The following is a 23,879-nucleotide window of genomic DNA, read 5'->3' as shown; positions in this document are numbered from 1 at the left end:
AAGCTATCTTTTAGACCATTTTGGAAAGCTCACCCAGAAACGTGCCCTTCAAGAAATCTCAAACAATGCCACTTTCTAATTTACAAATTTCAGTAACTTCTAATATAGCCTGGAGTTAAAACAGTTGCACAGCTACACACACATTTATCAAACCCAGAAAATGCTGCAGGTCTGTCTTCTCTAGGAAGCATCTCCAATAACCCTTGCAGACATACTGACAAGCACTCCTGCATGAAGGAATGGAAAACACCGATGTCTTTAGGGTACAACCTTGCTATTAAATACATACTTGTAGAACTCTGCAGTCACAGTGATACCTAGAAAATCCAAGTTGTGCTTTGCTGGTGCAGTGCTGTGTATCGTAATAATTTCATTCATATCCCCTTTTAAAATGAATGATCTGTGAAGTCAGAATATTTTACACTAGCTAGTACATCTTGTACTACATGGAGGTTTGCCAAAGCAAAAGCCTAAGAGCTGTACTTAGGAATCACTAGTGGACTGCAGATCTCTATATTAATTTTGAATAATGTCCTAAGAATGTCAGAAGTACCACTTTTTTTAATCTCATCTGATGAGAACTGGCTTATGTTTCAAGGTTGGGGGGGGGGGGGGGTGTGGGGAAATAAAAAAGACATGATCATTTCCAATATTCAGAGGAGTTTCTGTATTCCACTGCTGAGTTAAAGCTTTTGGGGTTTTGTTTTTGATTTGGGGTTTGTTGTGGGTTGGTTGTTTGGTTTTGTTTTTTTTTTTTTTTTCATTATAGAAATATCTGTCAAGATCAAGTAACAGAAAAATGTAGTATGTTGAAATAATAATTAAAAAATTAAAGCAATAGTTGTGATTCTGTAAGAAAAGTATAAACATAAGCTGGAAAAAATACCATGGACAATCATTCAATATTAAAATAGATATATTCATTTTTATTGTGTCCTTGAAATAGAAAATTCCCTTAAGATGTTAGATTGCTAAAATAATGAGATTTCAATTTTCTTGCTCAGAAGTACCTTAGTTGATCTAGGAGCCCGAACAATGGATATTAACTGTTAAAGTAGAACCTAGCCATTGTTCATCTATATACAAATTGTGAGTTTGCAAAATTAAGAGCACTTCACAATTTCTTGAATGGCAGAAAGTTAAATAAAGACAAAATAAAAGTTCATGAATAATTCTACAAGAGAAATTCACAGACCAGTAATTATTCATAAAAATAGAAGTGCCAAGAATAGTGACATGCAGCTGGCTTAAAGGCATAAACTAAAGAACAACTCTTACATGGTTTTATATTATTACATTAGGACATACTAACAGAGATATCTAATTTGCAAACAGGTACACATATACTAGATGGTTTTCTAAATAATGGAACACTTAAAAAACTTTACAATAGCATCTAGCAGAACTAAGTGCCAGTATGAAAATGGAGAACATTCAATCTGTAAATTAAAATAGAAAAAATAATAAAAAAATTATGTTTTAGCATTCACATTAGTTAGTGAGAAATTAACTTTATTCTTGGGTGCTATAAAGGGCCACACTGACATAATAAACCTATTTTTAATGAGAAAAAAGTGCTTATATTTTAATAGCAGAAGATACCATTGACATCAACAATTTACAGTCAGAAGCTGGTAGTGAGCAGCCGAGTCACATCTCAGACTGATGGGTGAGTGCACCAACTCATCAAGGAACAGCAGAGGAATTCAGGGGGTACCCACGTGCTCCTCCTGCCTGACCCTGCACCTGCCAGGTCTGTGGATGTCCCCAGCAGGTACTGCTGGGCTGGCAGGGCAGACCCCCCTGCTGAAATGGAGAGGTGGGAGAGGGAAGCACAGGTCTGCCTCCCCCCACCCTGCCCTGCAGCCCCAGAGGCACCTGAACACTGGCAAAGAGCACTGCTCTTTCTGCTTACATGACTTTGCCTCTGTGCTCCAGGGACGGACACTCAGAGCTGCACACTCCTGGGTCCTGCAGCAGAGAAGGTCATCACAAAGCGTGTTGTGCCCCATGTAAACACACCCTTCTTGGCACAGCATCCTGCAGCTAGCTTGGCTTTTGGGGATTCTACTCCCTGTTGTGCTGTCTCACCTTACTGACCAGGAATACCAACACCATGGGCCTTTCAGTCCTGCTCTGTGGAGACCGAGTCACTCCCGGTCAGACCAGCTGCTGACTCTCAATACATCCCCTCCTCAGCTGCTGAATACATGGGGCAGAAGGGCTTAAACCTCCCTTTCAGCTCCAGCTCTCAGGACTTTCATGGGGTTAAGGCTTACTTCCTCAGCAGCTGGGGTATGCCAAGGCAGTGATGCACCGCTTACCAGCCAAACTGATCTACCAGGAGCCTGGGTAACCAGGGACACAATTCCAGGCAAGGCTGGGCAGACCCTGCTCTGCATTTGATTATTTTGGTTCCTGAGCAAAAAGAGCAAGCAACTTTTATCCCATCAGAATGCTGGCCTCTTGTGTGGTGCTCTCTAACTCTGATGCAAGGCCTCCAAGCAGCTTCATAGAGGTTTCCTGCAACTCCTGGGAAAGGTTCTGACCCTTTTATCTTTTTTTTTTTTTTTTTTTTTAATGGAGCATACCATAGAGATTTAATTTGCTATTCTGGAGACAATCTAGTTCTTCTTTTAATTTCAGAATGGATACCATATAAATTGATCAGCAATTAATCTGAAACTACTAATGATTTGCATGTACTTTTAGAACAGCCCTATTATGCCCTATCAAATTATGCAGCAGCCAGTAATACTCTAACTCAAAATCCTAAAAATAGAATACAATTATTAAAAAGAGTCTTCTGCTTAAAACAAATACCCACTGTTATTTTCACAGTTGCTTCAGGTTTGTTTTAAAGTTGGATGCCAAAGAAGGATTTATCATAATTGTAGCATGAGACATTTTACAGCTTACATACAAGCAATAATGGAATACAGTCAATAGCGTAATGATATCAATGTTCCCTCTCTCAATAAACCAGGCTCTACTGTCCAAACTGGATTGTGAGCTGCAGCTGAGTATAGAATAACTTGCACAGAGTAACCACAGGAGTAAGTAACCCGAGTACAAGAATGTCCCCATAAAAAAACAATTGTATTCTGTGGCACAAAGCAATAATCAGCTTTTGCTGTTGATTAAATGTTGAAGTAGAGTTAAAGCATTTAATCAACTGCAAAGCCCATTTATCAAAAGCATACTCCAAATTTGTAGAAATTATTGATACTATATATGAAAAGAAAATGTTTATCTAATATATATCACAAAACCACAATTTTCTTCTTGGAGGATTTGGAATGTGGCTGTACCAATCTCTGGAAGTCTTTCTACTGATGCTGATGCTTATTTAGGGTATGTGCTTTACACAAATAACTGAACAGGCTTCTACACAAATAATAGTACATAATTCTTAGTATGTAGGTAGTAGTTTTCATTCATAGGCCATCAAGTGCTCTACAGATGAGTAGAATTTCTGATTTTGAAAGACTTACTCTGGCACATCCCAAAGAGAGATATATTTTAGGCACAGAAGGCAGGGCCCACAGATGTGGCTATTCTGCCATCACAATTATCATCTTGGCAAACTGAAACTGGACAACCACGGGAATCCTCATCAATCTCTGAAGTGATAGCTGGAAAGGGAGACAGGGTCTAAACGTCTCAGATTTTGTGCTCTAGGAAATTAATTTTTCCAAACAAGAGCTGGGCACCCACTGAAGCAGGTTGGACAGCCAGTATAAACTGTGGCTGCCCAGGGTTTTCACTTGCTCGAATTTTGGCCCCAGGGAAGAGCCTATTTTCCAATTTGCAGATGGGCATGTCTGTTTCCAAACACAGGTTACACTGCTCTGCCTATACATAATTTAGGCTAAGTGAAACAATATTAAAAAGCATTTTTAGATACTACACTTACTCTTGAAAGCTTCTTCCTCTTTTGCCTTTTTGGAGAAATGAACAAACATAAGCAATGGTCAAAAAAAAAGCATGAACATGTTACTAAGAAACAGTGAGAGAAAGCGAAGCTACTTTTTGAGGTGATAGAATAATTTCAAACATTCCTGAAGAATATGCTGTTTTAGGGGGCTCAAAAGCCAAAACAGATAATTTAGGCTTGATCGAGAGCCTACTAAAATCAACAGAACTTCCCTTCTGACTTTAAATGATTGCAGGAAAGAAATAATGCATTTTATTTTTTTGCACTGCACAAGAAAAGAAAAAGAAAAAAGAAAAGGAGCAAGGAAGCAAAGCATTCACCCTCAGTATATAAACCTGAAGTTAGAAATGTGTTGTCAGTAAGAAAATCTTGCAAATCATCCTCCACCACTCCATATCACATCTCCCAAATAAAGGGTTAAGACTCTCAAAACCATGAAAGAAATAAAGTAAATATAATGTTAGGATAATAATCACAAGAAATTCTCTCATCCTCTAGAAGTAAGCTCCCCCTTTCTTGTTCCTATGCTTCTATGAGCAGATGCTGATATTCCTCTAGATGATGGGTGTATAGGACCTCCCAATCTAAACCTGTGACAGAGGGCTGCTGAGCCCATTTCCCATCTAAGTGGCCCGGATTCATCCTCCCTGTAAACCCAGCTCATCTCATGGTCAGGAGCATGGGGATGCACCTTGTAGAGATGCTGGGCTATTTACTTGGCCAGACTCTTGTCATGTCACCTCACTTCTCACAACTCAAACAGGACAAATCGTGGTTGCACGTCCCTGCATCTGGTCTCTACCTCCATCCCAACGGCTTTTCTCCTTAGAAACAAAGAGGAAGGAGGTAAAAGCAGAGAGGGAAAAGCAAATGTTTCCAAAAATATAAAGCTGAGTGATGAAACAGAGCAAACACGGAGATTAGTGGAAAGCATATAGGCAGCTGCTCAATTTCTTAAGGACCTTAGCTTGTAACGAAAGGCAATATCAGCGTCTGGCAGGAGGATACCAAGGCCCATGCGACTGTTATCAAGTCTGACAGCTTTGTTTTCTGCTAGTTCTACATCAAAATGAGACAATAGTATGAAAAGAAACATCTTCATCTCATTCATTGCGAGGAACCTCCCTGGACACATGCTGATCCCAGAGCCAAAGGGCATTAGGAAATACTTCAGTTTTCTTCCTGCCTTGTAGAATGTGGTTTTCTTCTTGCCATTCTCTATGTATCGATCGAACTTATACTCCTGAAAACGAAAGAGAGAGACAGCGTGATATCTAACAAGGCAGTTACATGAGCCGCTTTCTTTGCACAATGGTAACGCGTCTGAAACCCAGGAAAAAAGATAAAGAGGAAGACAAGGAGCTGACAGCTTCTTCTTTTTAGTTGGTTCCCTCAAGTTTCATTAACTCACATTATCTTCTCTGCAAAGAACACTCTTTAAATCCACTTATTTAGCTTAGTCCTTTTACATCAAGCTCCTTCAACTTCCACATCTCATCCACTGAGTGTCTGGTCTATATTGATTGTAATTAGATTTTGACCGCTTTGTATCAGGGACAATGAACCTTACTGGAAGGACAATTTTCTTGTAAAGCATCATACGCACTCAGGGTGGTACCTACATCATGAATAAGGATAATCTGCCAAATTCTGCAAATGCCTATGAATAAATTAATGGATTGCACCGATTTTGCTCTTGCAAGCTAGAGTAAAATCCATCCTTCTCACCAAAGGGTGCAGATTATTTGAAAACTACAATGCTTTGCAGTCAGTTTTCCTTTCAGTTGGAGACGGCTGCTGCTTAATTTGCCACATCGTACCTTCAAATATTTTGCTGCAGAAGCTGTGAGCAAAGCAGGACAATGCCAGTGACCATTATAAAGAAGGTGATTTCAAGTAAGGCTTGAGGTCACACTTGTAACCTACATTCCATAAATTGAACAGATTTCTGATTATTTTTGAGTAGCAGGATCCCTGTTTGGGGATAATTTGTGTTTTTGAATGAAGGAGATCTGGCATCCTCACTCAGTCAATGGCAAATTAACCACTTACAAAAACCTCCTGCATGCTTTGAATAAAAATGACAGGCACTTCTTGCTTATGGTCACTCATTAGCATTTGTCCTGCTTTGCATACATCTGCTATAGCAGCAGCCATTTGGAGCTGGCTGGGAACAAGTCAGTCAGACAGAAACCGACCTCAACTGTTCAAAACCCCCACACCACCATTAAAAATACACTCATACTGATCTACCCGTTAGATTAAGGGCTCTGAAAATCATGCACTCCAGGTCTTGCTGTTGAGAAAAAAATGTCAGGGGAGGTGGTCAGTGAGAAAGGGAACAAGTATGAGGTGCACTGGAGGGGATGTAATTTTGGGTGCTGAAGAACAGGAGCTTGTTTCACTAAATGGCAAAGGCCTAGGTTTTCCACAAATATAATGATGATTCTATGTCTGCCTCCACTAACAAGTAATTCTTTTCAGTCTCCTTGAACACCCCAGCCAAAAGGAAGCACGCCTTTATTTTTTTCTGCCAGGAAGTTATTGCTTCATTCGAAGCAGCACAGTAACAAATGAAAGCCTAGAATATCATAAGATTTACTTCCTGAATTCTAAATCCTGCTGGTCTAAAAAAGCACCGCTAAATGTGAACTGCAAGAGCTTAAAAACCAAACCCAGAGCGATTCACTCCACTCAAACATTTTCAAGAGGTGCACTTCCGGTGTCTGGAGCAATTAAGAACTGTGTTATTGAACACACAGACACACTGGGTCAAACCTTATGATTTCTTTGTCATATTAAGAGCTTTCTGAGCCTTGTAATTTCTTTAAACAAAAAACCAAATTGCTGTCTAAGGAACAGGGAAAACAGAAAACAAGTGTGAGACAGGAATGTAGCCAATGACAGTGACATCAAACTCTGTGCTGTTGAAGCCCCTTGGATTGAGTAGTGCTTCCTTGAAAGTTAGTTCACTGGCTAAATAAAGACTAATTTTTAAAAATGAAGAAACTTTCAGCCATGCACAAGGTCTCCTGAAAGAGACATGGCAGCTGACAGCAAGGAAAAGGTCAGGATGCTGAGCAAAAACAGTCAATAAAGTTCTGTGTGGACGAGCTGCTACAAGTATTATGAAGACTGAGCAATCTCCTGTGATTGATCTAAGTCTCTTTCTTTCACGTACTGTATTTAGCTTTGTTTGGGAAGTCACCATAGAGGGTTTCCTGCAGGGTTTCCTGATATTTACTCTGTGGGTTTTGCAGAGTTCATTTACTGAGCTCTATAACTAGCTGAGTTAGAATTTAGGGATTCACTTATACGCTTTATAGAAAACTGACTAACTTATTTAGGCCTTAATGGGTGGAGAAAGAGGTCAGAAATACATGCTTACACTCACACAATATGGTACCAAAGCACAAGATAGCTTGAACTTAAATTTATGTATCCAGGAGAAAAAGCATTGCTACAAAATTATCTCGTCAAGCTGCCTGTTTTCCCAGGAAAAGTTTTCCCTAAATACATGACAAGCTCAAGACTGCACCTTTCAAAAAATTCATTCTCCATCTCTATCTGATCCTCAGTAGTTATTGTTGAAAGCACACTGCATATTTTAAGAACCAAACAGAACAGTGATTTCCCCACTTTTCGAGAGGGGCCCATGTGCTGAAATCAATGTACTGCAATGTGTGGATTGCTCATTCACTATCAGAAAGATAAAATATATGAACTAAAGCTGTACTGTGAAAGCTGAGCAGAGCTGATACTAAGCAGATATATTCAAGCAATGGAAATATGGTAATATATTCCGGCAATTATTGGATAAGGGAGGAGATCAGTTTCCACACTGATGCTTTTGGTCTAGGACCTAAACAAACAGATGGACTTTTGACAAATCAATAACATTCTCCAAAATAAAGTGTTAAGGATAAAATGAAAAAAAAAAAAAAAAAAAGGGGAAAAAAAAAAAAAAAGAGCTTACTTGTTAGTTGTTATCTATCCTTTTTAAGGATAAAAATATTAATCAGCTATTTGCCAATAGATGGATTATTTTTAAAGCCCTGGTTTTCTCTGCAGGCTTTATCTTCATTTTCGGGTGGGGACAGCCAGCACAGCTCCCCTGAATGTAATTTTCATTCTTGTGGCTCCAATGTTCATCCTAGTGACTATACCTTACTCCTGCCGACTCCAACATGCTCCACACCTCCTCTCACTGAGGCTGGCAGAGCTCCTACACAACGAAATGCTGTCCTGCACCAACGAGGCACTTGAATCTCATCTTTTCTTTGCAACCTCTCATCTTTAAATTCCTGAAAGGGAGAGGTTTGCGGAGCAATGTCTCTAACATGGGTTCTCTATAAACATGTGAAAAAATCCAGTTCCTTTCTTCTTTGGCTCAAATGCCAAGGATGGAAATCAGCATGGCTGGGAGACAACATTTGCTTAGGAAAATAGGGGTGAGGAATGGATGAGGTACAGGCTCTTGCCTCTCAGGCAGACAAGCCATTTAACAGCCTTAGTGTGCACCCTTGCTCTTTCTTGCTCTTCCTCTGTAGCACCCTGGGCTGGGGACTGCAATCTGAGGAGCAACCTAGCTGAGAGAAGGACTTTTCAATTTGCATGCAGGTGGTGAACTTCTGAAGCTGTATTACAGCTGAGGCAGGGTGGATTAATTTCCAGTCTTTGATATTCATTAACTGGAGCGTCAGAGAAGAATACAAGGAGATGACACAATTACCCTCTGAGCTTCGCTGCAGAGCAACAGCTTTACAGTCTCAAGTTCACAACACTCTAATTGATCAAGAAGGGGAGAATCCCTACGAAGGGAGGTGAAAAAGCATAAGGCTCAAGGAAGACACTGCTATTATAGGGCTTCAGAGAGTCAATGATGCTTTGCGGGCACTTAGCTAAATGGCCCACATTATTTGCTATTTAAACCACCTTCTATTATTCAGCCCTCCTTGGGTATCAAATGATCCACTGCCAAACAAAGCCCACATTTAGCCTAAAGTTTATGGTAGTCAATGTGCAATTGTCAATTCCTTTGAAAGCAGTCGCAGTCAGTCTCATCACCATATTTCTCTCTTCAGGCCATGAATCCTTTGACCTGCAGGGCCCTAGAAAATACATCTGAAACTAGGAAGATTTGTTCCACAAGAAGGAACAGCAGTAAAAAAAAAAAAATAAAAAGCAACCCACAGATCACAAAAGGCTTGGCTGCTTCGATGTGCCTGGAGTAGGAAGAGTAGAGACAGCTGAATGTTTACCTTAGGATCTTCATACACCTCAGGGTCCATGTGCAAAATCTGCGGGTAAAGGGCTATCCAGTCTCCTTTCCTCAAAACGACTTCTTGACTCCCTTCAAGCTTGAGAACAAAATCCTCTTGGCTGATGCGGATGTTCATGGAGGACGAGCACATTCTTAAACTCTCGTTTAAGGCACTCTCTGCGATTAAACACAAGGGGGGAGGAGGGAAGCATCAGAAATATGGGAGATGACTGGAAGTTATATACGGCTACAGCTGCTGATTCTCCAGGAGTTTAGTAGGACAGGCTAAAAAAAAAAAAATACACAACCCCGCAGGTTTGGGGTGGGGCAGTCAGGATGCTGAACTTCCCAAAGCGATTCTCACTGATGGTGATGAGAAATCCTGTCGGTTTAAGCAGAACCGAGTTTTGGGTGGAAAGTCATTATTTAGACACCACGTTGAAAACGACGAAATGAAAAGACATGAACGCTTTACACATTTACATATATTTTGGCGGTTGCAAACAAATACCATCGAAAGCATCCATGGAGGGGTTTAGCTTGCCTTTTGAAAGATGTTGGATTTAATGGTAGGACTATACATTAGAAATTATTCTGCTTGTTAATTCTGTAGTCATTCTGAGAATTTTTAAATGCATTTTCTTTTCAATGCACTATGATGCCAAATTATAGTGTCTGTTGTGGTCAGAGTGAATGAAAGCAATTCACTGTTTGCCTAGTAATTTTAAGAGAGATTGGCCTGGAGGAAACAAAACATAGTCCTTTCAGGCTGGGGGAAAGCAAGATTTCTGTCTCCACCATCACATCCTGGAAGGCTCCAGAAGCTGAATGTCCTTGCTTTCCCAGTGGCCTTCACCTTTTGCTCCTAGCACGACAGATTTTATGGCTAATTTCCGGCAATTTATCCTGGCAGTTTGAGGAGGAATTCCTTTGGGAATAATATGCATAATTTGCATAAATCATTCTGATAGCATGTATATCAGCATGTAGCTCCTGTCTAGGGCTGCATCTCTCACTTTGTAATCAAAACTGACTATTTTTCCACCAGCGTGTATGGGCACTGTTATATGTGACTTGATTCCTTCTAATCATTAGTGTGAAAAATAGCCTAAAATAGGGTTTCATTTGCATGTAATAATCCATTTGTGTCTGCATTTATGTTTTGTGATATCAAATAAGCCTTCTCTAAGTGTTCACCAAGGCACTGCAATTGCTGCACCCAAAAGGTTAGTTTATTAGAGACAGTAGCTACCCAGTGTAGATGCCTCCGAAAAAAATAATAACAAACGTTCTTTCACTAAAAATTAAATCTGGTGCAGCATGCATAGCAAATAAAGTGGCCCTGGATGCTTTCTTGCAGGAGGTTTTTCCTTAAGCATGCATTTGTCTAAAGAAATGAGGCTGCGGTCAGCTTTGTGTGGCCAGCACCGTGATTCAATGTGACGTACAGTGAGTCTGTGCATATTCTTTTGGACTGCCTTCGTTACTATAATCAGGCAGAGTCAAATCGGCTTGTTGGTGACGAAGCCAGAAAAGAACCCTGGTTCCAGAAGATGGCCTCTACTGCAGATAGCCACAAGGCACCTGACACGATAGATTTCAACTGGCAGCGCTCTGGCAACAAAACTTTATGCGGTACAAAGGAAGGGTCCACCCTCGGCTCCAGACTGCCTTCAACCTGTAGAAAACGAAGCTGGTAGCTTTGTACCAGTCCACCATTTGGAAATCATGGTGACATACATGGAGACGGCAGAAATCAAATGAGGAAGAAGGAAGGAGGGAAAAAAAAAAGAGAAATAATTATAAAGTGCTGCAGCAACATAGCAGGTTTACATTTAACCACCCAGGCAATGCGGTCACATCCTATCGGTGGACATCCTCCCAGAAAGCGCGGCAGTCCCTGCCCGCTGCCGGATCTCAAATGACAATTGGGCAGCCAATCTTATGCAGAAGTTAATCACAATAATGGAGCACAAAGTGTGGCTTAGCGGTCAGATCGTAAATGACAAATCTGTTTTACCTTCCAGTACCAGTTATGTGTGGAAGGAGAGCTTGGCTCTCGCTCTGAGCGATCATGCCGATAATCATTAGATGACAAAAGTAATGAGTCACATTATGACCAACAAAGGAGAATGGAGCTTATATGGCTTTGCAGGCTCACATTAAAAAAATAGACAGTCAGCTTTCCACAAATGCCAGAGCTATACATTGAGAGGAATGACAACTGCACAATAAAACTGCAGCCTTTACTTGCAGTTGTCATAGTTCAGCAGACACCAGCCATCGCCGCTGACAGACCAGCTGGGTAGCTTGGGAGGCCTTCCATTCTGCACCATGAGGTACAGTAAATTATCCAGCACGGTAGAGCAACATCTGTTTCTGTGCTTGTGCCGAACAAACAAGGCAATTTAAAGCATACCAAGGGATAACCAAGCAGCAAATGAACATGACCCTCATTTTTTTCCCCCCTTCTTACACACATGAGATGCTAAACTTCACTGTGCAAGCGCTACATAAAGAAGCCAGGCTGTTGTTTGATAAGGTGTTGTCAGAGAGATTTTACATATTTTCTAGAGAGAGAGAGAAGGAGGGGGGAAGAGAGAGATATCTCTCATAGTATTGTTATTCTTAGAATCCTCCCACTTCTCTCTTAATTTCTCCTATACTAAAGCTAGCACTCAGCTTCCAATTCATTCTAGACTTTTTTTTTAAAAAAAAACTGTTTCAATATACTTATAAATATTCAGTCTTTAAACCCTAATTTGCTATACTTAGTTCACATGCCTTCAAGCATTTGTCTTCCAATTTCCACTGAATAAATGCGTACTAATGAGAAATAGAGCAAGCTGCTGAGGCAAAGCTGGGTGACTTGAGCCTGGCCTGCCACCAGCTTGTGATAGGCAGGCAAATTGAGTTAAAATGAAAAGTCTTGTCAGCTGAAATACAACATGGTAGCCAAACAGCAAGCTGTCAATCATCCAGCCAAAACAAGGGACTGCAGGTAATAAAAGGTCATTGCGAATCATAAGTGCATTTGGCTTTCGTAGGCAAGTTAATTTTAATTAAACATGATCTCTATCTGTAAATGTTTTATAAAACTTATTGTGCAGTAATGGATTGTTAATTTTACACTAACACAGAGCAGGTAATAGGGTGCAATAATTATTAGAGTGTATTGTAGGAAAATACCCACTGAGTATGCAAATATTTGGGGGGGTCACTTACCCATGGGCATCACGGTGTGCCAACACAAATGATAATCTGAAACAAGTACATTTGCATCTTACTCAGAACTAAATGGTGTTGCCCAGCCCATTACAGAAGAATATGTTTATTCCTTTCAATTCAACTAATGATTTTAATGTTTAGCATTTGTGTTACGACTACGCACTCTGTATTAGCTCCTTTTGGGTTCCTACCCTTTCTTGTGTACAAAACAATTTTTCAAGCTGTGCTCTTTTTGCAGGAATATCTGGGATTCAGCAATGACCTGGGGCAAGAATACTTCACCATATAAATGAATGGACTAATATTAAACAAATGAACTGACTAAACATGCCTAGCATTAAACACGTACTAAGTACATCTCTGCTTTACCCTTGGAATTTCCATTATAACCAGTTTAACTGACTGACCATTTTCACGTGCCCTTTACCATATTAGAGCTCTGTTGTGAGCCATAATGTCTAATGTATGCTATGCTGTGCCCACAAATACACATTTGGATTTTGGGATTGTCTTACATAGACAATACAAAGGGTGGTGCCCCAGAAATTCCAACAGAAAACTATAATCAGGGCCAAAATTTGCTAGTTTGATTTTGGGTTGAATGTGGTTTGCATTTTGGTTTTGCGTTTGGTTTGTTTTGGGTTTTTTTATAAAATGGTCATGTACCAGAGCTTAGAGTTCAGGAGCAAATCAGGCCATGCTGTTTGCTAGACCCAAACAATCTGATCATAATAACAATTCTACTTCCTGAGAAAGACTTTCAGCAATTGTGCTGCTTCTCCATAGCATGAAAAATCGAAAAAAGTCTCTTGTTATAGTAGGCCAAAAAGAGGACGGAGAATCAGAGCACTAAAAACAAGAGAATGAGATGACAAGCTGACGAACATGTAAGCATCCCACCTGGTCTGCCTCACTCGAGAGCAGGGACACAATCCCAGTTTCCTACGCTCCAGGTTGGCACAGAGGGAATGGAAAGAGGAAAAGCTCAGTCTTGGAGGTTTGGGGTCAGTGGCCTTCCGGCAGTAGGGGAGCTCTTGTTGTGCAAGCAACGCAATTTGGGACCTTTGTCACTCCTACACATTTATTAACGAAACATCCCTTTCCCCTTTCCACTGAAGCATGACTCCAGCTCTCTTATGGTACAGATTTTTTTCTATATTATTATTTTATGGGACAGTACCCAGCCCTTTATGACTTAAGTGCCAGAAGAATTGAAATCTAGCTTCTGTTCATATCACATTATGTTTAACATGATTATAAAATTTAACAAAAGTGTTACAAGAATACTACAAAGTAGGATGTGGCACTTCCCTCTCAACACATAAATCAAATGCTACCAAGGTACTTCAAGATTTCAAGCAGAGGAATGACACAGTTAATGTTTTTAAACTGTTCAAACTGTTTTGCACCAGATGGTTTTAGGGAACTACATGGATTTATTCTCCTTATTCCTACACTTTTAGGGAGCCTTCCCCCACCACCCCCCCCCACCCCCCCATTTTTTCATGGCCATTCCCATCTCAGTCTACAAATATAAACTAAATTCTCTTTTGATCTTCTTGGTGCTTGGTAACTTATGTATTGGTGTATGCTAGCTCTGATGCGAAGTAGTTTTACTTGTGTTCCTTAGAAGTTCATTAAATGCTTAGGAAATCAAGTTACCCACCAGATTGTCATCCAATACCTTCCCTATTTCAAAAACATCCTCCATTGGTTAGAGATAAATTTGCATCAAAACAGCCATGACTCTGGATATAACCAACCTCGTAGACTCACAATATGCAATATTAACATTAATGCTCTAAAACAAAGGAAATGGATCAGACTCAATTTTCTATTTGTACTAAACAAATCAAGTTTGCACACAGATGCCACATTGGATGGTCTAGGAGAAAGGCAGCTACTATAAGGATCTAAACCAGGCACAGAATGCACTGCTCCAGCACCATCCCTTGACACAGCTTTGTTTATGAGTGGAGCATCAGTTCAGGTCATGAGCTACCAAGACCTGTGGACATGAGCTTGTTTTGAACACGGGATTGGTTTTGATATTTAAAAACAGAGGTTTATTGAACCTCTAATTTTTTATTCAGCTGTTGTCTGCCCTTGTAACACTACTTGTGGAGACTTACAGATGCTTAAACGTTAGGTACCTACCTGCCACACCCTCTTTCCGCCCTTGGGCTATTTTCACCATTTTTCTTGCCAGAGTCTGTGCACTACCAAATTAAGTGAAACCAAGAGCTGATGCTCCGAAGGCCTGTACAGCTCCTGATTGAAACAACTTCCAATGACCACTGGCAAGGGTCTCCCTCTGAACCCTGGGAGATCCAGAACTGAAAGATGTGTAGCTCCGTTAAAGCTTCCTCTTTCAAATAAAGTACTGAAACACCATTTCTCCTCTGCCCATTTTTATCTTCTTATATATTTATTTGCCCAACAGAAGCCTGCTTTAGAAGCCTTTTTTGTTTTGTTAAAGAGAGAAAGAAAGAAATTGCTTGCAGATAAAATACATTTGCAGTTTAAATACACAATTCCACTTTAATTTCAGAAAAGGGTCTTTCTTGGCAGTACCATACAGAAGTATTTGAAATGCATTAACACTTCGGCAGATGCTCAGAATCAAACAACTTAATAGGCATCAACTTTTTTTCAAATAATTGCAAAGCTTCGATTTAGCCTTTTGCATACCTTGCATAGTTAATTACCTAGGCTTTAATGTTTACATGCAATGAGAGTATCTACAGCTATAAACTACATAATTTATAATTGATGTAAATGGGTGTTATTATGTCAATTAGGCAGCTGTGTCCTCCACCTTCTCAGTAAACAGAAATGAGTGATAAACCGAGTTTGCCGGGAGAGCCCCTCTTCTCTTCCTAACAGATAAAAATAAATTACCTAGGTAGACCAGGTTGTCCAATTGTTCTCTGGTGAGGTGGATGTTATATGTGGGCCCTCTCTTTTGACCTGTTGACTGCAGCAAATGGTCAATCTCGTCACGCACCGCTGCAAGAGCTTCTGGGTGCCGCAGAAGATAATACATGGCCCAGAATGTAGCTGGAATCGTGTTTCCCACAGAGGCCCACAGGAAGGCAAAATGATGTGCTGGGAGAAAATAAGTGAAAAGGAAGATTAATAGCGTTTATTACACTGATTAGATTTGCAGTGTGCTAATTAAAAGATGTTAGGACACAGACCCAGCCAAGGATCAGTGAATGCTAATGAGGACCAATAGGCTTCTGAAGTCTAATTTTCTGCTTAATGAGAATAGTTTGAAATGTAATGTCGGGGGGGGGTGGGGGGAATAAGGGGAGGAAATGCAGCTCAGTTATAATCTTTCTCATTATCACCATTAAGTATCTTGTTTTACCACCTCAGCACAAAAAAAAAAATCAATTATCATAGAGGGTTGTTTCAGAGTAAAACATTTTATCATTAGCCAATTAGAAAGAACATAAAAAAATTTCAAGGTCGCCATTTTGCCTTTTTATTTCAAAGGTCTATAGTAAATTATTTTATTTTAGACAAGCAATCACTCATAAGTTTCCTACCTGCTTTGTCATAATCTCCAAGCAGCTCATATTTCTCAAATATATCTTGTCTGGCTTGGACCACTTTTGACCCTCCCAGCCATTTTGTCATGTTCTGAAGTAAAAAATGATGTATAAGCTCCTTCCGAACCTTCTTGGTAGCTCCTAGCAACTCAATTGGTATGTTTGCAGCTAAATAGGGAAAGCTGGCATCAAACTTGATAAATTTGTCTCTGATTTCACTAATAACTTTGTGGCCATCTGCAGCAGGAACTCTTCCATATAGTGTTACAAAACTGGCTTCAAACATTACAGAGCAGCAGAATTTGTACATTTTTTCTGTTTCCCAATCTGTTGCTTGTGAGCATTTCCATTCAAATATATCCTGGAGATTTTTCATCATGTGGTCAGAAATGATATCCAAAGGCTTGCCTTGTAGATACTGGTAGATTCTGTGAAGGTTTTCCTTGAGTTCAGGGAATTTTCCTTTCGACAAGGCTGGGTAGTCAAAAGTTTTGGATGCCATTTTATTAGCGAATTCATGAAATTCAAGTTGCTTGCTGTTTCGGATGACATAGACGTAGTGAAATGGGTCCATGATAAAGGTAATATACCTACCTGAATAGAAGAACAGAAAATAATTAGAGATACATGCTCTTTTATAATCTGGTGACACTTCCAGAAGAAATAATTGAAAATAAACCAAAGTCAGTGAAAAAAGCATGCAGAAAATAAACCCCAAAGCAAAGATTCGTGAATAAATCTGCGATGAAAAATAATATTAAAAAATGGTGAAACAAATTTTTTTTAGATTTTTTTGTCAGGATGCAGATTTCACTAGTTTTTACACTTTGCAGGCTCTTCTAAAATCCATGTGAAACCATTTCCATGTAGACAGATCTGCTGTTTGTGCCAACAGTTGTGTGTGATCTCTTCAGTTGTGGTGCTCTGAAATAAAGAATTTACTGCTCAGGTCTAATTCATGAAAATACAGCATGGAGTCATAGCAACGTTTGGAAACTGTAGGTTTTCACCAGCAGAAAGCAAGAAACACACACACATTTCACCTGCACAGAGGAAAGTGAATGACAAGGGTTAGAGTGGAAAACATGCGACCTAGGCAGCTTTTTTCTAAGCAGATGACACAGGAACTCATAATCTGTCAGTTACAGCTTTAACTGCACACTGCAAACCCCCAACATTTAAAGCTTCTCTCACATCTGGCTCTTTTTCCCTGAAGCTTTGCTAACTTTGTTAAGAATGTGTTCAGTATCCATAACATGACCAACTTAGTTTATGGATGTGAAGTCACAGCCCACAATGTAGCAGGTATCATTTTTAGCACAGTCACAGTGTTAGGATCCATTGTTTCAGAATGCACCACCAACTTCCTACCCTTCCACTGTCACACCTTCAGCTCCTTGTACAGAGGGATAGGAATGCATCAAGTTAAATGCTTTTTCAAATTGTCCCTGCCAGAGAAGTCCTGCAATTTATCCCTAAACTTCAAGTCAATTGCTGAAGAAATGCATTTGGAGGAACTACCATGAATCAAAATGCTAACACTCCCAAAGCTCAATTAAATCTTAACTTTTTATAGATGGATCTAAATTTAGAGTTCCTGATTCTTACCTTGAATGAAGATGTGCTTTAGGGAAAAAGGGTACCTATTAAAATGTACACTTTCTCTGTGAAATATCCCAGTCACAAACTCAGGGAAAGAGCAACGCTTCCAGCACTTACAGTCTAATTCTGTTTCACTAAAGGGACAAATCTCCTTTGATTTTAATGGGAACACTACATGCATTAACTTGTGGACCAAATTTGGCTCTGTGACAGATGTCCAGAGATAAAGTAGTCACTATCACTAAAAATGTCAAGTATCCATGGTTACCATATAGAGATAGCTGAATTATCATAGTTATTTCATATTCTGATTTATATACACTCACACAGTGCTCTATGGTATCTGGGTATACTCTGGACTTCCTCTACAATTACCAGGTGCCATAATCCCCCTCCCAATTACATCAACTGCAATCCCAGTGAACTGGTAAGGAAATGTAAAGGATATATTAAGACAGAATTTGAACCCCTTTTCTTTTTTTGTCAACAGTGTGTGAAAGTTTTTAAGATGCTCATGGATTTTGTTTAACTGTAATATAATCAACTATAGCTGTAAATTTAATTGTAAAGAATAAATATATTGAGAAACCAGCATGAAAGAGAGATGCTGGATTCTCAGTCCTCTTTTTTGACCTCCTCTGACTACAGAGGCTAACAGGAATTTTTAGTCTTGACCTCTGCAGGATCTGTGTTAAGAGTCCTAGAATTACACTCTCTTTCCAGCTTTCACCTACTTTCATGATCTTTATTGAGGTTACCATCTTTGTGATCAAAGCTTGGAAAGAATGCCCATTGGAGCAATTTTTAATAAATAGATTTGGAGTGTTATTAACCCTAAAGATGAAAGCTGGCTTCTTAACTTTGCATTTACAGGGTAAACAATTTAAGTTAAGATTTTTAATTAATATTAATTTAAACCATCTGTCCACCATCTGCTTATTTCTGATGCAAAATATGAGTTTCTTTGTGATCTTTAATCAGACACTTAGCAAACGCACATCAGTTCTTATAATTTTTAAGAAAATTATTTTCAGCAAATGAATTTTCAGACAAACAAACTATTTTAATAATAATTTTAAATCAGAATTCAGTCACCACTAGAACAAACTTTGAAAAAAAAAGGTCCCTGAGAAAAAGAATATTACAGATCCTGTTTTTATTATTCTCATCAGGTTCCTGGTAGCAAAAAGTATGTACCGAAATATAATTCATTTCGTAGAATCAATTCAGGCTCCAGACCACATCATTGCAAGTCAACCACATATATAAACACATAAACAAAAATATTTCTTGTTGCTGCATTTAGTAAGAGTCTAGATAATCAGAAAAGTGGAACCCCCTATAACAAAGGCAGATTGTTTATGTATGCCACCAAGAATCTAATTTTAGATCTCTAAATTAGAAAGGTACTACAACCTGGGGCTAATTAATGGCAGTTAGAAAGTTGTGAGAGCAGGTATGGGAACCTTTAAGAATTGCAGTCATCCTTGCACACAGAGGCACTGCACGGCGACACTGCTTACCTCGGTCTCCTCCATACAGGAACAGATTGCTAATTACAAAACCGTGCCCCAACACCTCCTCTACACCCTGAACAGCAAACATCCCAAATGGAACAAACTTTCTCACCTCAAGTTATGATTTTAAATTATTTAAGTGCCAATATGGTCCTTAGTTTTGCTTTTTAAATCCTGTCCTTGGTCCCAGTGAGGTTTCTTCCCATTGATTGTCCCTGGTGGTGTCAGAGACCAATAAATCAAAACCTTTCATATAAAGTTTTCAGTTATTATTTGGTATTTTAATATGCAGCTTCCCCCTCGACTCCCATGTCTTTCCACTGCATCTAATGCCAAAACCATATTTGGAAAGTAACATTTTCTGAAATTAATCCAAAATCTTGATACTCATGGGTTTCCATCAGAGTACTAGAAAAAGTAATGCCAAATCAGCCAAAAATGGAGGCATGCTACAATCTCCACAAATCAGGTAGCCTTAAATATTGTAGGTATTTATATAGAAACTACTAGAGACTAAGCTTAACTCTGTTAGTTTATAAAAAAACCCCTTCAACACCGAAGACGAAGTAAACATGTACATATAGAAATGTCACACTCCAATTCTCAATACTTTAAGTCACTGAGCTATTTTATTTAATGCAGTAAAAACAAATCAAAACAAGAGATATATCCTTGTTTCTGCAAAAAGCCCTCTGATTTTTTTTTTTTTTTTTTTTTTTTAATGGCTACAGAGAATTCATACTTCATTATCCAGTTCTTCGGTCTGCATTACACCCATGCTGCAAATAGCCTGGTTATCTCCATTTAGTTTCTACAGTCTCCTAGAAATAGAAGATTGATGTGGAAAATATGAAAATTGTCAACTTTGGTAAATCTGAGCACAGAAGCCAGTATTTGTATGATAGTTAAGAAATTACTCTAATAATGCATTCTGGAGCTTTTTAATGCTAATGGTGAAAGACAAGCATTTCAGATGGCATCTAATGATGGATGTTTTTTCGGTAATGCTTGCAGCAGGCTTCAGCCTGGTAAGGAGTTAATGTAAATTACCTTTTGCCTATGAGAGAAAAATGTGATCTATTACTGTAAGTGTATCATGCTTTAAAGAAAAGAATGGCTTAGCAGCAGTATTTGAAAAGGCAAATGTGATTAGTAAAAACCACTAAGATTATTTTATTAAAAGGTGAGTTAATCTTAGAGAGAATGTTGTGGGGTTCATTATCACTCCTACCAACTTGAGAGGAAAAGGACACAAAGTTTAATCCTGAAAAACAAAGACAAAACTGTTTCAAGCTCTTTAAGGTCTTACCTAGCCGTCTGCCTATGCTGCTGACCCTTAACGAGCAGAGAGGCTTGGGAAGTCTGATCATCTCAACACCACAGACTCTCTCTCTCTCTCTCTTCCCCCTCCTTATTCTTTTCTTTTCTGTTATTTTTTTTCCCCCCAAGACTATTGCATTTACGTAATCGTCCTCTTATTAGGGAGATTCTGCTGAACTGCTGACAATGATGTACAGTGGTGCTGCGCTGGCATGACGTTTGGGGAAAACGATTCTGCTGCACCACCACACAAAACCAATTAGAGAACTATTTTCTGCGACAGGTCAGGAATTTACATTGTTTCTCATAGAAAGATGTGCTTTTTAATTTCTTTATTAAGATGACATCCATGTCCCTTGCAACTTTTAGGGATGACAATCATTTGCTCATCACATGGGAAAGTACAATCAGCAAAATCGCATTACCAGTACGGGGCAATGCCAGAAACTCCAAGCATCGTCCCGCATTTTCCAAATGAACTAGTTTGAGAACCAATAATTAGAACAATATATATTGATAGAAATTTTTGACAGGACCTTTAGACATCCACCAGGGGGGTAAAGTAATGATAGTCCACATACAGCTGGCTACGCTATGTTTGCCGAGCACAGAAACATCATCTTTGTCAAATCAGTAGGACATACAGAAATCCTGTATGCCTTCGGATCAGGACACGATAGGAGATACTAACTAGCTTTGGATTCTTCCCTGACTTGAGGATTACAAACTATTTCTCTTTAGTGAAGTCCTGATGGTCAGCAATTTTACATCGAAAACGTGAACTTAAAGTGGTGTCTCTGTTATGACAAATTCACAAAATCAAACATTTCCCTGCACAAGACTGAAATGATATCCAGAACTAACTCCATTTACTTCAGTCTTTATCAAGGGAGGCTTGGCTCAAAACACTTGAACTTAAGGGGATTATCTGAGATGGGATTTTGCTTATCATGGAAATGGAAATTTCTGAAACTATATTACACTCATAGATTGCTTAAACACAAAATTCTAAACACAGTCTTGCCCAAAATAATAAGGAGGCAAACGAAATAAATATTGGATTAAACACTTTTAAGATTCTGATATATGACCGTATCCGGCTTTATGAATGTAACAAGATAATACCTGAATTATAGTTATTAATTTGTATTTGTAAGAAGCCAAACCTGTGTTATTGTGTGAATTCAAATTAACAATAAAAAAGACTGTATTTCAACAAGAGTTGGTGTTGTACTGTTCCAAACTCAGTTCCAAGTTGCAAAAAATCTGATCCTATCAGTTTCAAAAAAAAAAAACAACAAAAAACCAACAACAACAAAAAAACAAACAAACAAAAAAACCACACCAAAAAAACCTTGAATGAAGTTTTTAAAAAGTACATATTTAATACAGTAAAAATTCTCTTCCAAAGGAACAAAAATACAGATTTCTTTAAAAGAGGAAAAATTTTATGAATTAAGCACATGGCTTGCAATTAAATTTATTGACTTTAAAAAAAATATTTTCATTCCAAAATATTGCTTATATGGAAATATAAAGTTAATGCTACTGCCCTAGAATTAAAAAGCAAACTTTATACATTACACCTAACATTTTTGTTTCACACTCCCTAAAAATACAGGAATAAGTATAAATTATGTAGAATAAAGCTGATCATCTGAACAAGGATATTAGCATGTAAAGGTGCAGAAGATTATAACCATCTATATTAATAAGAGCTTGCCTTTCTGAACACAAGAAAATACTGGATTTTATACTGACTTTAGTAAAAAGTAAATTTCTATAGATAGATGTAAATTAATATATTTAACTTTCATTCAGGATTTTGGTTTTATTCTATGTTTTTCTGCCACAGCTAAGTGTCTATGTGAAATCACTCAAATGCTTGTATTCAATCTAGCTTAGTAATGCAGTTATAAATAGGAAGCAGCAAGGTTATATCATACTTTATTATATTGTTATTTTCAGCAAGCATGATCAGAGTAAGAGGCTGGCAACGGGAAGCTTCTGTGTTCCAGTCCTGATTGTATCACTGAGTCAATGTGTCATTCATTCCCTTGTGTTCCTGTCAACCAGTTGTAAGATGTGTGAGAACAAATTCTGCACTTTTTTTTCTTAAGTGTTTTCTAAATTTAATCTGATATTTTTCTGTGCGGTGTCAAGATGATGTTAGTTCCCCCCTCTTTAGGAAAAAAAAACACCAATACACAATTAAACGTGCTGACAAAATCTATGTTCATACAGTACATACTTACAAAATCTGTCAAAATACCTATATCCTTAGAGATGTAAATAAATCCATATACTGATAGTGATAGTGATACTTTATAGGTAATTATTATGCTTACAATATATGTAAATTGGAGGGATTTTTATGGGTCTGTGCTAGAGAAAAATGTTTTGGGTTAAGGAAGATTCTAAACTAAACATTTCAATTAGTATTTAACTTCACTTATGGAAAAAATCAAGATACATACTAAAATATTTCTCACCAGCAATATGTACAGTGAAAATATCTCCAAATTTCTTTTGCTGATCCAGTAAGAATGTGTAAGCATCTTTTCTAAAAATCAAAGCTTTCCCAAGGTAAGGAATCCAGCCATTTATTAGCGGGGGCTCTCCAGTCTTTCTGTTAAAAACAGGAAAAAAAACCCCAACAAACAGGAGTTAACTTTGGCATGAGAGAAACTCCTTTTTATATCTATTTATATAGATAGACTTAGACCCACCATTTACGTCTATAATTCCTGCAATGTATAATATGTTGTACAGAAAGTTCTTCAGATATGACGGCAGGTTAAATCTAATCACACCTCTGAGCACTGAAGGCTCCATGTGGTGATTAGGAAAAATAAGTGAGAGAAATTGAGACGCATTTAACTACAGGTCGTCCAGTTATTACCATCAAGTTATGAACACAGAAAAATGACATTCGGTAGAAAAGCTCCCAGCAAAGAGTCATCTCATTTTCAATATTTGGTGTGTCAGAGGAAGATGTATTGGAAGGCAATTATGACAGATTTAGGTAAATAGGACGCCGACACACCGCATAAAACAAGTATCCTTACAGATAATATTTTAGTAATTTCAGCTTACCAGCAAAGAGAACAGCCATTGTAACCAAGTATCTTTAAAATATAGGATAACAATACAGACTGAACATTAACTGTAATAAATCTTGGTCTCTTTATATTTATAGTCTAAGACAGAAATGCATCTGGACAGTTTAAGAAGAAATTCCAGGTATTGATGTTTGCATCCCAGTTTAAAAGGCAGCCACAGTGCTTAGTTATCTTTATGGAATAGTAAAAAATACCTTTCAATAATCTACTAAGTTATGTTTTTCTTTAAAAGAAAAAAAGCTTCCCACACTGTCCTACTCCTGACTGCAAGTAAATATCTTTCCTTCATGCTGGTCTTTAGTTGCTTGTATCTGATTTACAACAAAGAAACAT

The 23,879-nt window shown here is 38.5% G+C and overlaps 1 protein-coding gene across 3 annotated transcripts in view; it reads right to left on the bottom strand.

Annotated features, from left to right (window-relative positions):
- Positions 1 to 941: 941 nt before the first annotated feature.
- LOC120759998 (cytochrome P450 7B1) overlaps positions 942 to 23,879 on the bottom strand; it is a 126,498-nt gene continuing 103,560 nt past the window's right edge. The window contains exons 2-6 of one of the 3 annotated variants that reach the window (XM_040079839.2): positions 22,902 to 23,053; positions 15,983 to 16,579; positions 15,330 to 15,536; positions 9,199 to 9,377; positions 942 to 5,180 (exon numbers count right to left, since the gene is read on the bottom strand). In XM_040079839.2, coding sequence (XP_039935773.1) covers positions 4,884 to 5,180; positions 9,199 to 9,377; positions 15,330 to 15,536; positions 15,983 to 16,559 — 1,260 coding nt within the window. In that variant the 5' untranslated portion in view covers positions 16,560 to 16,579; positions 22,902 to 23,053 and the 3' untranslated portion in view covers positions 942 to 4,883. The remainder of the gene's footprint in view (positions 5,181 to 9,198; positions 9,378 to 15,329; positions 15,537 to 15,982; positions 16,580 to 22,901; positions 23,054 to 23,879) is intronic. The other 2 variants (XM_040079848.2, XM_058422903.1) reach the window with 2 other exon arrangements.

The sequence above is a fragment of the Hirundo rustica genome, chromosome 1 (assembly GCF_015227805.2).
Source record: "Hirundo rustica isolate bHirRus1 chromosome 1, bHirRus1.pri.v3, whole genome shotgun sequence".
In the NCBI taxonomy this organism is placed as follows: Eukaryota; Metazoa; Chordata; class Aves; order Passeriformes; family Hirundinidae; genus Hirundo; species Hirundo rustica.
The sequence above is the reverse complement of the archived record's forward strand: the minus strand, read 5'-3'. Positions and strand labels throughout refer to the sequence as shown.